The 17,697-nt window shown below is 34.5% G+C and overlaps 1 protein-coding gene across 1 annotated transcript in view; it reads right to left on the reverse strand.

Moving 5' to 3' along the window:
* Positions 1-17,697, reverse strand: part of LOC149071768 (neurotrimin-like) — a 66,860-nt gene that overhangs the window by 25,266 nt on the left and 23,897 nt on the right. Inside the window, exon 2 of the mRNA XM_089247890.1 lies at positions 3,866-3,984. Coding sequence (XP_089104016.1) covers positions 3,866-3,984 — 119 coding nt within the window. The remainder of the gene's footprint in view (positions 1-3,865; positions 3,985-17,697) is intronic.

Consider the following 17,697-nt stretch of genomic DNA (forward strand, 5'->3'; position numbering starts at 1 on the left):
GTTTAAGACTTTATAATTCACGAATTTTTCCATCTCCTGGTGAAATTTTCAGCTGATAAAAGTATCTTCGAAAAGAAAACTTAGTAAACCAGAAATTTAAAATTATTCGTTTCTTAATTGCTTTTCCATAAATTTCAGGGAAAAAATATATAATTTTTTTTTTTAGGAAAAGAAAAGTAACATTTTGAAAATTATTCTTGTAAAAAAAATATTAATTAAAAATATAATTAGTTGGTTCAAAATTTTCATTTCATGAAAAAAGCCAACATATACCATTAATATTCATTTATTCGAGAAAGTTATTAAGTAATTTAAACATTTTTAATACGAAAATGTTTTGTAAATACTGAATTTCGAGAAAGAATAATTTTTATTATATGAAATCTGAAACCGCATTTGCTCAGTGGTAATAATCTGTTTTATTTTCGTAATCTAATAATAACATTGAAATATTTATCTTATCAATAGAAGTGTTGTTTTTTAATTATTTAACATAAGGTTCTGCTTTTTAATATTAAGCCGGATAAAAAACACTCAAACAGTGTAGTGACTGCTGATTGTGGAGTTTCAAAACGGGCAGGCTAACGGTGCCAAGATGCAGACCGTAAACTAAACAACGACACAAAGGTTTTTAACAGCAACCTGATGCGGAGATACATTTAGGAAACAGAGAAAATTCAACTGCTCCTGCGGGGAATCGAACCTACTTCCTTTAACTTCCTGGACGAATGCCCTAGACCACTAGACTACAGAGAAAACGAGGATCTCAATCTTTGCTTGGAGCTCACGTACACTGAACGGGACTGTACATGTACGGTCGGATCTAACCAGCACCTCCTAGACATAGAAGGCCTTCACAGTCTGCTTGTGACGTCAGTAAGTAGTTCATTTTCCCTCAGAAGATTTAAAGAAAAATTCCCTGCTCGTGCCAGTATCATCGTTGTGAGGAAAGGGAAACTATTTCTCTCATTCATTTTAGAACTTGTTACTTCTAGATTAATTACCGTCAATATTTCGTTAATTCTCAAATTATTTTTATTAGTAATTCTCTATCTATTCCTTTTATAAAATGTGAAATTATTTATCTCGTGAATTGTGGAATTATTTCTTTCTATTATTTCCGGAATTATTTGTTTAATGAATTCTCGAATGATTTCGAACACCTGTCCTGGACATTGCTTTCACAAATTTTCATAAATTTCGACTATTTTTTTATATCATATAATTTTCTAATATCATCAATTTCGTAAATGCATAATATTCTCTTATTCTGGAACCATTTCTCAAATTATTTCCGGGATTTGCTTGTTCAATACTTCTATCATAATTACTGTCGCTAACTATAGAATGTATGCTTTAAAGAATTTGGATATATTTCTTTCACTAATATTCTCGAATTGTAATAATTTACTTTATTAAATGTGAAATAATTTATTTTATTGAGTTGTGGAAATATTTATTTAATTATTGTTCAAGAATTATTCCTTTAGTATAATGTGATTTTTTTTCATATGTTCTGGACATATCTTTAAATGATCTGGACATATCTCATAAATTTCGTATATTGCTTAATTCTGATATAATTTTTTTCATAAATAATGAATATTCTTTGATCTTATTGATTCGAGTCACTTCTGTTATTAATTCTGGAAATTCATTTCCTTAATAATTCAGGAAAACTATTTAGCTTAATAATTCTAGAAATATTTATCCAATCTCTAATTATTTCTCTCATTAATTCTGGAATTTGTTCTTTCATTACTTCTAGAACAATTACTGTGAATAATAATGATTGCATTCATTAATTTTTGAATGTTTTTTGTCACACTTAATTTTGAACAAATCATAATTTCTATTAACTGTGGATTAATATCGCACAAACTAGATATCTCGTTAACATTGAATCTCATGAAGGTATGAGTTTTAATGGAATTACGTATTTCTTGAATTAATTTCAGACTTTTTCATCCAATTTCTCTTGAATTTTGAGTTAATTTCTCCTCAATTCTGAAATAACTTCTCTCATCAGTTTTAAATGAATACTTAATTACCACAATTCCAATTTGCCATTCGTTTTCGAACTATTTATTTCATTGTCCTGATTCTCTTCATCTTCTTGGAAAATATTTCTTTTTGTAATTTCAAACTTGCAGTAATTTGTAATTGCCATTGATTTTTGTGTGTTAACTGCATGCGATTGTGTGTTGATATTTCTGTGTAGTACATATTTTCCAACCCTTTTCGTATACGTTCTTAAGTAATATATACCTTATATATATGGTTACTTTGGCATCCCCTAAGTATGTATAATCGGGATCCAAAAATAGGGTCCAGTTCTTGGGACAAAACACCGACGTTTATCCTGTTGTGGCCCAAATATGTTTTCGGCAGTTCTTTGGTACAGTTCGTACTTCATAACGCCTCTCTCGCAATCACGAAGGCTCCTAGATGTTTGTCCTATTTGTACTTTTTTGTATATCATAGGAATTCTGATAAGAAACCGATTTCAGATGGGAGGTCATATTCTTTCCATTTTCTAATTTAAATTTGTTGGTAGATGTCCCAATTAACGACAAAAATTATTTTTTGTTGCAGCGCATTCGTGTCTGTGATTTCGCTAGTTTGTTAAAGTATTTTGTTTGCATTTATTTTCTTTTACTTCGTGCCATACTAGGCAGAATACTCAGGAGACTGAGACGTAACATCAATTACGATGTGAAGTAGGGACGTCGTTGGGCAAAATGGATATTAAGTTTTGTAAATGCTTATACATACAAATACAGTATAAAAACGCCACAACAGGCAAAATGCTCAACGAGGTGGTTGAGAAAAAGATGCCCATAACCAAAAAATATGGTTGTCATATATTTCAAAAATACAGCAACCCAATTAAAACCACAATCAAAAAAATTATAAACAATATATACGCATGATAAAATAGTATACAATGCCTATATAGAATATCATGGTAGTCTTATTCTAATTATGGATAGCTTCTCGATTTGCTACCCAACATGTTTATCGTATTTCTTTTTAAACGTGCCAATTGTGTTACAATTTGAGCAACAAATAACGTTTTAATTAATTTGGTTAATTTGTTAGCAACAAATTCCCTTATACATTGTATACTAACACTTTTTCGGTCATGTAACATTGTAAGCCCTGTCTCTTGTTTGTAAGTAAATTGTCTCTCAGTTGAGAGGTGGATCAACGGAGGGGGAGGGTGTTCGGAGTCGGCGTATTAGGTTAGTCTTATTAGATCACAATAGCCCTTTTTAGGTTGGGTCTCAAGATGAGGCGATTTGATCGTCGTGCTGAGCTGGACTCGCCCCGGCGTCCGATCATACATATAATACCATATTCCCTCCGGGGTGGGACGCCTAAGCGAAGCTTACCTTGAATATCGTAAAATATATATTTTTTGCTATAGTTTGAATCATCAAGAAAGTTGTTATATATTTGGAAAATAATGTTGCTTAACACATTCGTTGATATGTGATTTTTGAGGTGATGTACGCCCACTTTGAGGCCCTGTATAAGCAGTGCAACTTGAAGTATATTTTGTTGATGATATTTCTGGCTTCTTACACGTCTCAAACACTTAAAAAGAATGATCATCACGGAATAAAACATCATGCATATAATGGTTTTAAGATAATTGCGTATACACTTTTATTTTCCCAAAAACATATTCATTGTTCAAGCGTACCAAAGTGACTTTTTTTTTTTACTTTATATGAAAACAAATATCGTTCCTATTCTTAACAGTGTGGGGCACGGTGCGGCTGCACCTCTTGTACAATCCTTATGTGACGGCGAAAAAAAATCTATGTAGTGAAAGAGAACATGAAAATTTTCCACTTACTCTGTAATTATTTAGATTGTCTATGACACATGGTAGACTGACATCCCGTCCAGCGGTCACAGTTATATTCGGAATAGGTTCAGCAAATATTGGATCTTCCAATCCGTTCAGTTTTGAAGCTGAAACAAAACATGAAATATAAACTTTTTGAGATATTTTCTTGGTAATAGAGAAAAATGTAACACTAAATATGATTTTCATTATAACAAAAATGAAAACGAATATGATTGACATTGTGCCATATGAATTCCGATTTCCAACGAAAAATTTGAAGCTAACTATACACTCCCTAAAATAAACTTTTGCCTTTAGTTTAACATCTAAATTATAAGAATTAGTAACGAACTCTAGTGAAAACAGAAAAAATAGATTTCTCTGCACATCAGTTTCCTACAGAGGGGCATCTCGATGAAAGAATTTTATTATTCGACAACAAAATGAAGTCAAGAATGCAATATACAACGTTATACGGATAACGCAGTGCTTCTCAATTTTTTCTCTTCCTTGGCACTCTTGACTTGTGGAGACGTATCCGTGGATCCTCAGTTTACTCCAAACCGCTTGATGTCATTGAACAGGCAAACATTAACAAGGACAGCTCATGCGGTGCCCCAAGGTGGCGCGGTCCATACTTTGGACCCAATGAGAAAACGTATATCTTGGTCCACCAGATATTTAATTGGACCAAACTTTCTACAAATCGTCCTGGATATTTAAAGACGGAACATATAGGAGAACGTGCGGGTTGAGGATTGCTATCTGGAAAAGGCCGAATTTCAGTATTTGCTTTGTTTTATTTAAGCATTTCTTTCACATCTGAATGACAACAATCAAGCTGTTATAATTAATCACAAGGGGTGAACCATTCATGATTATTAGCGAGTGAGAAAATCAGTTTTCCACCCACATAATCAAGATTGATGCTTTTGTTTCCCTTGCGAGCGTGTTTGTGATTTTTATGTATTAAATTTTTCTACATCGGAAAATACACCACCAATACGGAAAATACTTCACCACACGTCAATTCCGGCCGTATCGCTTTATGGAATTTTAAACGTTATGGGTGAAATTGAAGGCGCCATCTATCGGAGGTCACCTCAAGCTCGTTGGGGGGGGGGGCGTGGCAGAAATATCTTATCCGTAGCTTGTATATATTGGGGTAAAAGCACGAAGAGACTGCTAAAAACTAGCTTTTACCAAGGCGACTTCGTAAGGCCTGAAATACGATTGTAACGTTTTCATTTGACCAAGTAAAAGCCCATTTTTAATGAATCAATTTATCATGAACATATTCGTTCCTGACGCTTATAAATTAATCAGCACCTATAACAATTAATAATAATTGATAGTAGTGGATCAGCAAGTCTCCATAACGAAATAAAAGTTTCAATTCTCTTACACTGATTAATTAATTAATGAGTGCCGATAAATAGTAAATAATTAATTAATAATTATAGTTGGCATCGAGGAGTTCATGATGTTTAGTTGATTCATTCAAATCATGCTTTAGCTGTTCGGAGTAAATAAATTATTTAATGATGATAAATAATTGTTAAATTTACGTCAAGAACGGTGGCATTTATTCACTAACACTCATTAATAAATAAATAATGTCAGGAAATATTAAATCATGATTGTTAATTGGTTCTTTAAAAACGGTCTTGGTATGAAACTTGAAATGAAAACGTTAACAACCCTATTTAGGGTTCTTTTACCGTAACATATATATATACATAAAATTGTTATTATGGCATTTGATTATAACGAAGAAGATTGTCGTTATAATGAATTTTTCGTTATAAGCGAATTCCCATTTCTTTTACTTTTATTAATAATTCCAATTTTGATTGGGTCTGAAATAATTTGTTCACTTATTCTGGAAAAAGTATTTGATTAGGTACTGAAGAAATAATTGATTCTGATACTAATTTTAATCTGAATTCACTTTAAATGATTCTTTTTTTCATGGAAACAGACATTTTCTTGATTCTATACCGAGAAGAAATTGGAATGAAAAGTCATCTTGTGTCCACCGGTAATCGAACTTAGGACCATTTGCATTCCGGGCATGCATACTACAATCTACACCACTAGAGACGCGACTCTACCTTTCTTATTTCGCGTAGTGTGGCGTGAGGCGCTGAAGTAGGGTCATTAGCACCCTCTCTTAGCTTCAGCGAATATCAAAAAATATCTGCTTCTTTGATGTATTGGCATGAGAAAAAGCCATCTATAATCTAGAGCCTCTACGGTCCCACCTGGGGCCGTTTGCTGTAGTTAAGGGAGCCTACGAGTGCTTCTACTTCAACTCCTCAGACCACAGTGCATGAAATGAGGAAGACAGGACGTGTCTCCAGTGGTGTAGACGGTAACATGCGCGTTCCAAGGCCTGCGTTCAAATCTCGTCGGAGACCAGATGACTTTTCTTTCCGAATTCACCTCTGGATAAAATCCAAAAAATATCTGTTTCTATATATATTGTGCTGAGAAAAAGCCATCCATCTGGATTTAATTATTTAATTAGAATTTATTAATTCTTTTTTTAGAAATTATTATTTATTTTGGTAATTCTAAAAAAAAAATTTTTTTTTCTTCTTAATGCCTTTTGAAATAAAATCATTTCTTTCAATTGATGAGCAAATATTCTTTTATTGCGTGTGAAATAATTTCTATCAAAAATTCGAAACTATTTGTCTCATTGATTTATAAATTATTGTTATATTCAATAATTCCGAAATTGTTTGTCTCAAAAATAACGAAATTATTCATTTCACTAATTTTGGAGTAATTTCTTCTATCAATTCTAAAGTCATGTCTTTCATTAATTCTGAGGTATCACCAATTTGTTATGTAATTATTTTTTTGGTATTATTTCTTTCATTTATTCTGGGCCGTACTATTCTAAACGGTCGGCGACAAAAAGCTCCGAGGACCAAATGTGGCCCACGGACCATGCGTTGAAAACCCCTGCCCTAAGCAAATCGCTACCCTACATGCCAAATAAATACAACAAGGTTTCAGACCGAACCAAAACGTATTCCAGTAAAACCGTCACTGATGGAAATCGGTCGTAGAAACTTTTAGTTTAGTTAGGCAAACTTTCATTCTGTTGGCGTCGACAAAAAATTCCGCGAGAAAAGAATGAGACATAGACTTCCCTTCAAGCACGCCATCAAATTTACATTGTCGTCATTAATGGGCACACTCCCATCCACAGATTGGAATACTTGGAAGTTCAGGGTGAAATTTGTATTTTTTGCAAACACGTCATTTAATAAAACATTAAATAGAATGGGCCTATCCCCTTGTTTTAATCCAGACAGGATGGGGAAGCTATTTGTTTCGCCGCACGTTGACACCAAATATCCAAATAAGGTGTCGCCATATAAGGCAATCAATGAGTTTACGTATTTATAGCCAAGTCCATATGAAAAGAGTTTTCTGAAAAAAAAAAAAACGCATACACATATAATACGGATAAATCACATAGTAATTTATATGCATAATGACGGAAATTCTAGTGTATCTGGGAAACAAAAGGGAAATATATATCATGAAAAAAGTCTGTCGAAATTCTAGAATTCAAACTCTCCATGAAGAAAGGTTCCAATTTTACCAACTGGATTTTTTTTCAAAGAGAAATATAATATTTCCAGCTTTTGCATTTCTTTAAATTAATTTTTCTGTAAAAAAAAAAGCTGAAAAAAGTCAAATTTTATCAAATTAATATTTAATTTTCACCACGGAGTGGGATGTGGTTAGTCGTGTCAGAAGAATTTTGTTGGGTCACATTCTCATTCCCAGAGCAGCTATTTTGTGAGTTTCAGGGAACACTTTATATGCTACAACATGGAGAAGAATAACTAAAATTCAACACTAGATCATTTTACCGTTTTCGATATTAGAATTCGTTTTCATAATGAACCAGATTGTTTAGAAAGTTGAAATTTGATTACTTTCACTAAAGATACTGGATTATTATGTCATCTAACTTTCTATAATTTGGAAACAAAATCAACCAAGATATATTTTTCTTAAAAGGGCCATGACCTTCCAATATGATCGGTAACGTTATAGACCCTGTTATTTCATAGACAACGAATATTTCGTCAAATCGTGACATAAAATTTCTCTAATATAGATGTTTTTGCTTCTGCTAATTAGACGCATCCTTATACTGACTAATTAATGATGGAATAAAAATACTAGGTTAGCCAAAAATGTCCCAATGCGGATCATTGCATCTTATCTAAAACGTGGCCACTTGATGATAGTTTTACTTCAAGAAATACTTAGTAAAAAATAGTAGCTGAATAATATATCACCTTGATGGGTGGAATAATAGAACATCGAAAAAAAATTACGTGAAATTCAACAAGAACTCCTTCATATCTAATGTGTTGGATGCTTTTACATATAAACACGTTATATTTAGTATTTTTAGGATAAGAAAGAAAGATAATATTATAGTACGTTCATTGCATTGAAATGTGGAAAAATATATTTTCAAAGTGAGAAAAATTTCCTGAAACAGTTGATTTTTACAACGAATCAAAGTATACTGTGATCAGATAGTTCAAAAGCAACTCCGTTCTATCACTTGCCAGTGGACGCTTCCTACAATGTTCGACTTAGCCTAAATAAATGTTTGGTCGAATTATAGGGGAAATGTGTTCCCCCTCTTCATCGTAAAATAAGCTAAAAACCTAAGAAAACTTTAATTGTTCAGAAATCATAATTTTGGTGACAGCAATAACGAGTGCTACAATATAAAAAAAGAGGCCAGATCCCATGATACAAACAAGTATTATATTTTCAGTTTAAAAAGAAACCCGAAAAGAAAAAAATATATATTTCCAATGTAAGAAAAGTATTAAAAAGGATCTGCGTGAGACTCTCGTCGGATAGAAGTGAAGTTGTATGAGGCCTATCCCTAAGCTGCGCGGATAGTATTTGATAAAACTGTATTTCCCACTCCACATTAACCCAATTCTCATTTCTTCCAAACTGTGTGCATCACCCAGCACACTAAAGGACACTTTATTTTCTTTCACGGCGAATCACTATTGACATCCTCCATCGTCACTACAACCCATCTGCTTATCGTAACTTCATCACACAATAAGTTGTTCTACGGAACCGGTTTTGAGAAAGTAGAAATCGTTCCAATTTCTGTGACGGATATTCTTTCCCTCATAAAATTTCACTCTGAAGAAGTTCCACTTTAAGATGTAAAAAGTGGGATTAATAAAACTGCAGTTGTGATGTTTAGACTGTAAGTATTTCTTGGCGTGAATAATAAATTTCACGTAAATATATATTTTTTTAATATATATTTCATAATGTATTTATTTGGTTTTGCTTTCAGAAAAACAAAAATACCGAAATGGCAATTATAAAATTAACGGGAGTTCTACAGGGGTTGGTTTTGGTTCCGATACTGTTTTTAATTCACATAAATGAACTTGGCAAATAAGATCTGAGTGGTAACATTTTATCTTTTGCAGATGGCACAGTTTTATATGTGGAGAATACAGAGATAATCAGTCTGATTAAAAAAGCAGAAAAAGGATCTATCAAAAATTAATTCAGTTTCTGGTTAAACATAAATTAAAAATAAATACACAAAAAAAATAAATCCATATGCACGAAGACAAAAAAATATAAATGAATGTACTAGAATCCACGTAAAGTTGCATACCCACTGCCAATCTCAATCTGTATTAGAATGTGATTATGAAGAAATAGGTAGACAGGTAGAGTGTTTAACTATGAATACTTAGTTATACAATATGACTTAGAATGGAACATACATACTAAAAAAATGATTTTAAAAAAACAACCCAGAATGTATTCAGAAATCTTTTATAAACTTAAATACATAGCTGATGATAACTTCTTAAAAGATATTTTCTATGAATTGGTTTACTCAAATATAAATTACGGAATATGTGTCTGGGGAGGCGGACATTATGAAAACATGCGCAATTTAGACAATTTTACAATAAAATTAAGGAAATTAATAAATGTTTCAATAGATAACAAAAAATGCAGTGTCACATATTGACACTGAGACAGAAATTCATGTACAGAATTTTTAAATTCATCATCAGAAATGAAGAATGGTTAATAAAAAATGAAAATAGAACATCCAATATAGAAATGTTTATCAAGTGCCTGAAAGTAATAGAGCATTATTTTAGAAAAATGTTTTGTTTTACATCGCTCCAAAAATAATGAACTTCATTTACGCTTATAATCACATTAATAGTAATTGAAATAATAAATATAATCGGGTCTGGGTACTAGACTCGCGGCCAGTTGTCGTAACAAAATTGTTTTATGTTATATGTCGAGTGGTTCACAAAGCGAATAAAAGCCAATGGTGTCGATTGATAGGCATTTCTGAGTCAAATCCAATGATACCACTATAATTTTAATACCAGACTAGACATCAGTGTAATGCTATTGCATGGTATTATAATATCGATGAGAATCAACTCAGATTTAATTACAGTAAGATGCATAAGCAGAGTTGAAATTGCTGTCTTGCAATATGAAGAAACATTTTCCACCGTTTATTTTGAGTGCAATACTCAAAATTGTCCGCAAACATATTTTAATTTTATTGGTTGTTTTTTTTTTTTCGTCTGCGTCTATCGAAGGTGTTTATCATGTTACACGTAGTGTTTCAACACCAGTGATTTTTCACTCCACTGATCGCTTTGCAATGTGAGAAAAAACAAAAAGAACCATTAAAGTAAAGACGAAAACTTCATCAGCCGATATAATTATTTTCTGAAGAAAATACATATTTTAATGCCGTAACATTTCTGTGCTGATAGTCACATGAGCATACTTCTTCTTCAAAACTTCCGATATTTTCTGATTGCTTTATAACCTATTCAAGATGATAAATGATATGGTTTCTAGGGAATTCATATACATTCGATCATTCATATCATTCGTACATCACATTCATCATTCTTTCATACTTCTAAATTACTCGAAATAATTTGAACAGTATTATATTCGCGCATATCCTGAGAAATTCAAGCGTCTAGAGATGTGATATTATTTCAAATACCCTGCATTTTAATCAAATTTTTGGATAAGCGTATGGAATTTGCTATCCCTGGGGGAATAAGGCAATGGCCACCATCAGTCACAAATTCGTTCTTATTCCCGGTGCAAACCTCTAAAACGCTACTATTTTCGTTTCCAAATGAAGTTTCAAGTTTACTCGCTAGGTGGGTTCCTAAGCCTTCTCCCAACCTCTTTGCCGCAGCGGCATGGCAATTGCGAAAACAGCAACTAAACTTTCCTGGAAAAGGAAACCCGTTACAATATAACTGCAAATCCACTGCCTCTGAATTACCCCTTTAAATATTACAAAACTTTTATGACTTCGCTTATGAGTAGGCAGAGAAACGTTTTCTCTAATTTAGATATCGAGATCACACTGAGAGAAAAGGGGCTTAAAACCGTAATTTAATGTAAATATTCCACACTGCCCTCCTCCGAATTTTTAAAATTACGCCTGAATGTGCTATTGGCGTAGGCTAGACTGATCCATAGTTCATCCGGGTCCTTAGGGGGTTTAGGGGTAAAAGGAAGATGTTCTCTCTGAACAACTCTCATCAATTTTAATGATGCAAGGCCGTGCAATTATGCTTCAAAGAATGTAGACGCGCGCGCGCGCGCACACACACACATACACGCGTATGCTTCACAGGAGAACGAATTAATAAACGTATATTCTCTCATACACGCACAATCTACTTTATCAACCTCCGAGTCTTTCACTACGTATAACTCTTTTGGAAATGAGGCGAAATTCTGTTTTGTTTTACGGGGAAGGCGGCGCGTCTCTGTCGTCTCCTACTTCACCCTCATCTTCCCGAAAATTCTGTGTTTCGATTCGCATAATTAGCGGTTTCTGTTTGAGTTTCGTAATGTTTATATAAAGATTCAACGGCACGGTCCTCTCCAAGTTTGCTCAAAAGCTCTCTCTTACTCTGGAAGAACGAGAGGCACAGAGAGAGAGAGAGAGAGAGGACATGTTGGCAGGTTATTGTTAATTAAAGGAGGGATGTGTGTAACGTATACATGAGGCACAAGCGGTGTGAGGAATCTCTGATGCTATTCATGAATTTGGGAAGGCTATTATTCATATAAGATTTATGAAAAATGATTATTACTTTTTTAATTAAAATTTCCAAAATTAGTGATGAGAGAAAAAAACCTAAGACTTATATTTATATAATGAACTTAATGAATTTTATATTTCGAAACTGAGGAAATGATATTTCATCATAAGCTCTATTTATAGAATACACAGTGTGTCAAAAGATTTTTAAGTCTCGGTCTGTGAAATGAAAATGGAATTAAGAAATTATTATTTGTTTCTGATTTTGTTCAAAATCCGGCTTCAATATACACTTTTTACAACAATTTAATAATAATTCGAATGTCTGCTCCAGCTCACTTCACGAATTGCCTCCAAAGCATGCGTTGGAGCTTGTTTATTTTTTATTTGTTGTAAGTATTTTGACTTCTACTTCCCACTTCCTTGCTTCTTTTAAGCATCATACTGAAACCACTATGTTTTGCCATCTGAAACAAGGGATTTCAAGAAGTTTGGATCATTTTCAGCGGCTGAAATGATGTTTCTGCAATGTGCACTTCTCTTTGATATTTGTTCATAATATCATGCTAAAGTGTGTGGAACAAATTTAGCACAAACTTTAGTTTTGAAAAAAAATCTTCATGCAGGATGGTTCGAATCGTTTGTTTGTTGATGTATCAAGACTCATAGTTCGTGCCACAGGAAAACATTTGATCTACTTGAACAAAAATCACTGTAAACTTGTTTGACCTACTGGTACGTTTCCAAACTTGGTAAGACACTTTTACCAAGTTTTTCGCCAGCAGACGGTTGAAGTTTATCATGCATGAGCAATTATACTCATGACACAACAGTAGGCTTTAAGGCCAGTCAAGGCCCAGGCTCTGTCCCAAGTGGGATGTAAGCCATTTATCCTGAGGGGTTGGACCACGCTGTAGAGACTACAATAGGCTGACATCTAGCGTTATATATATATATAGTCATAAATTCTTTTTGACACACTGCGACATATGCTATGTAAATATTGGTGATTATATCCACATAATCGGGAAAATCGTCACGGTAAGTTTGATAAATTTTCCTAAATTTATCAATTTATCCGGTGATTATGCAGTTTCCTAATAGAGTTAGTATGAAAAAGATGAGTATGCGATTATAATAAATATATAAAAATGCGACTATGATAAATATAGGGAAGGAATCACGCTTATCAGTTTCTCACGTATGTGATGGGTGCACTTGTATATTTTTCCATAAACGGAAATGAGTGTTTCAAGGGTGAATGAAAGCGAGTCCTGTGATCTTATTATATTATTCAACATTTTCACACATAATCATCATCACAGATTGATTCCGCCATCTTAGACTGAAGTCTGAGCAAACGTTTCGGTAAATTCAAGTAATCCGTTGATGATTTATCATATTTACAATTATGAGCTGGAGATATATAGTCATAACATAATGAAACATAACATAATCACTATCAAATGTGATAAATTCGCAAAACTTATCAATTTTATCAAAATGGTCGGTGATTATGAATAATTGAGCCGTGGTCATTTTCTGCACACGAAAGATAACTGAACCGACACCTGCAAATTTGTTGCTGATTCGGAGAGGCTGAAATTATCATTTTGCAATTTTTTTTAATTCACTGAGGATTTAGTGCGCTAACCCCTAGGCGTGAGACTCACTGCGATAGCAATCGTTTCCTGGGGTCATGACGTCACCGGTTCTATTGCACTCCTCGTCAGAGAAGTTTCTGATAGGACGAATCCGGTACCGAACTTGGGACGCCTCTAAACATCTTTTGGTACTTTAGGACGGTATATAATCAACCTGGGCTAGAGCATACACCGATATTTCTTAAATTTGCCGTAACATAAATATTATTATTTATATTATCAGGGCTGGACAAATCGCAAAAAATCTAGCACCAAAAAAAATTCTAGGTGCCAAATTTTTTTTACCCGAAGGAAAGGGTCCAAAATAATGTTTCCTTTGACTTTTCCAAGACATAGTGACCCTCTTTCATGTCGACAGATATGTGACGCTATAAATTCCAAGCATTTTGTGCTGCTCTCAGCCTGCCGTTTAGTAACTGCACAGGCACCAATACCAATTGTTTAGTCGTCACGGTGTCCTAGCGCCGGGGATTTGTCCCGGCTTTTTTGCAGTGAATATGATAATGTATATTTAGAATAGATAAGTATAATAACCGGTTGTTATGCATACTTACTAATTGTTTTGATAAGTTTGATAAATTTATCACTTTTGCCAGTGGATATGTACGATACACAATCGTCTAGGTAGATTTAATAAATGTTAAAACATTATCACTTTTTTACCGCAGATAATGCATAATAACCGAACTCCGTTAATAAATACTTTAAATTCATCGCCTTTATCTGTGATTATGCATAATACCCAAGTGCAATTGGTGAATTTGATAACCATGAAAAGAATTCCAAATGAGTTTAGTATGTGTGATGAATCGTACTTATTCTCTCTCTCGGTTGGACAGAACGGTCTCCGATCTAGTCGGACTCCGATATAATGATCACAAATTTTACGATCTTATCTCGATATAATGATCACAAATTTTACGATCTTACCTCGATATAATGATCACAAATTTTACGATCTTACCTCGATATAATGATCACAAATTTTACGATCTTACCTCGATATAATGATCACAAATTTTACGATCTTACCTCGATATAATGATCACAAATTTTACGATCTTATCCCGATATAATGATACAATACGCAAATGAGATGTCATGTATAGTATATCATATAATACGATTAATCATGTTTACCAACGACGCGAAGTTTGGGTATTATGTATAATTGCCGGTAAAAGTGATAATTTCCTTAGTACTTATTAAATTTACCATCGACGTATGACCACCGAATGGAACAGTGCTAAAGTATTTGCAAAAAGCCCCATGATGCTTCATAGAGTCAGTGACGCTGGGATGTCACCACCACGACGACTTTCATAGGGGAACCCAAGGTTTTCCACGTCCAGAAAGTAATTCAGGTAAAGTGTGTGAATTATATATATAAACTGTGTTTTTGATATACCGGGTGTTTCGCGAAGGACCCCTGACTTTGAAAATAAATAACTCGGAAACGGTGATAGATAGAAGCATGAGACCAGTGGTGTGTTTATTAAAACAATCGTAAAAATCTGTTACAGAATCCTCAGAATTTTAGTTACAAATTTCGCCGATAGACGGTGCCGCTCGTGGTATTACCATAACTAGGCTGTACACAGTGGATAATGCAAGCAGCCCTCGTGGCATTCACATCAAAAACGATTTAAAAAGTGCACCTTCCACACAACACACATGTCGCAAAAGTAGAATGAAATTGTCAGTGACTTTCTGTAGTGGTCACCGGAAATCGACACACAAGCTTGACAAATAGCCTTCTCCAGCTCGTCGAGTGTTAAAGAATTGTTGCGGTAAACAATGCCCTTCAGTGTGTCCCACAGAAAGTAGTAGCAGGGGGTGAGGTCGGGTGAATACGGAGGCTACTTATGGTAATGCCGTCTGCGGCGCCATCTATTAGCACAATTTGTAACTAAATTTTTGAGATTTCTGTATCAGATTCTTACGTTTTTTTTAATAAACATACCACTTGTTTCATGCTTCTAATACATCACCGTTTCAGAATTATTTATTTTCAAAGATAGGGGTCCTTCGTAAAACACCCGGTAGTTTGGATACACATTCGACAGCCATATTTTTTATGCGAATATATTTTTAGCCACTTCGTTGTGCATTTTGTCTGTTGTGGCCTTCGTATTTGTTTATATATATATATTATCCGGCAAACCATCTGCGGCAAAATAGCCTTCCATATAATCGGTGAGAATCGCTGGCTATAACATGAGCGCATTAAAGTGACATACAACACTTGTGATGTACATTTGTGCTTAGTGTCACCGAAGTCTGTTATGGTTCCCAAATGGAAGAGTGATAAATCTTCAAAATGCTTTCATGATGCTATAGAATCAGTGTCACTCGGTTAAAACCCATCATCGTGGCTGCTATTTAAGAAGATGGCCTCTGTCGGATAATACGGAATGCTATAAGTATTATTTGAGTTGGGCTAGAATATCTTTTCAAGATGGAATATTGGAAGACTAAAGGCCTGGAAATAATGTGTGTCGTGTTCTATGAGAGACCACCTTGACGGTTTTGCGGCAGATTTGGAATATCGCTTTGGCTGTAACACAACCTGCCCGATTTTTTTTAATATCTTTGTTCATAGCTGTAATGTTTACTTCTTTGCATACGATTCATTTTTCAATGCAAAGACAACAAACAAAATTTTACAGTAATGTAGGTTTCAGGTTCCTACCTGTTTCAATTGGAATAATAGAGGAAATTAAAGTAGTATTTTTTTCCATATTACATGGATATACTAGTATACAGGGTGTTCTTGAACCCATGTGTAAATTTTAAGGGAAGTTAAAATACACATAATACACAAAAAGAAGCATTTTTTTCATAGCAATGTGGGATCGTAATTGTAAAGTGTTATCGGAAAAACACGAAAACGCGGAATGCTGAGGAAATGAAAGAAACTTTTTTTTTACTTACATTAATAACTACAATAAGTTCGAGGATAATTCCACTCTCCGTATCCATCCGCAGGTTTTTAGCAGCTGCTAATGCGAAGATATATTTAGGAAAGAGAAAAAATCCAACTGCCTTTCCGGGGAATCTCACTTGTCGGGTGAACACCCTGGACTCCTGAAGTAAAAGATTGGGGGTTCGATTCCCTGCAAGGACAGTTGAATATTTTTTCTCTTTCCTAAAGATAACTTATGCATCAGGCAGCTGTTAAAAAGCTTCGTATGAATATGCAGAGTGAAATCATCCTCGGATATGTCACCATCTGGGGGCAGTACCAGCAGTTGTAAGCTTTGGCCTGAATTAGGTCCGGCCGTCCATGTGCGGTCCCGATCAGCGCCCACGAGCTCTAAGGAAATATTATGATTCGTTGCCCTTGTAGTCTAGTTGTCTAGGGCACTCACCCGACAATTGAGAGGACGTAGGTTCAATGCCCGCAAGGCTGTTGAATTTTGTCTCTTTCCTAAATATATCTTCGCATCTCAGCCGGGTTTCTTTTTTTTCTTTCAAACCAAGCAAACCTCAGGTCTATCACCGTCTATGGGCGATTTCTACCTACTGAGTTGCGCCGGAAGTGTAACTGTGTGTGTACCTAACAGTCCGAGTGCGTATGTAGTGTTGTATTTGATTTTTTAGTGCTGCCATCTATATTTCAGAAGTGAAGTGAGCGATGTGTTATGATTGAATTACATTTGTACCGTTTGTAGGTCTGTTGCTTTCTGTGGCGGGACTTTTTAAAAGGAGATCGGCACGCAACCGTGCCTTTAAGTTGGGAACCACAGAAAACCAACTTCAGCCAACACCACCACTGTGCTGACGGTAGGGTTCGAACCCGAGATCTCGCGACGCGAGTCCTTCACTATGACCAATCGACCACGCATCAGCTAGTTGTTAAAAACCTTCGTCTTACAGTAACTGGTCAAATGTACCACCAGCAACATCGATATAGACTTCACAGCGTCTAGCAAGTGATTGGCATAGCCTTCCGAAGATGCGTTTCACAAACAATTGCAGAAGTGGATAAAACTTTTGCAATGAGGCCCACTCCAGAG

This window comes from Pholcus phalangioides, unplaced genomic scaffold (genome assembly GCF_987345545.1).
Source record: "Pholcus phalangioides strain wild (caught in Gottingen) unplaced genomic scaffold, Ppha-v1.0 ptg000018l_1, whole genome shotgun sequence".
Classification (NCBI taxonomy): Eukaryota; Metazoa; Arthropoda; class Arachnida; order Araneae; family Pholcidae; genus Pholcus; species Pholcus phalangioides.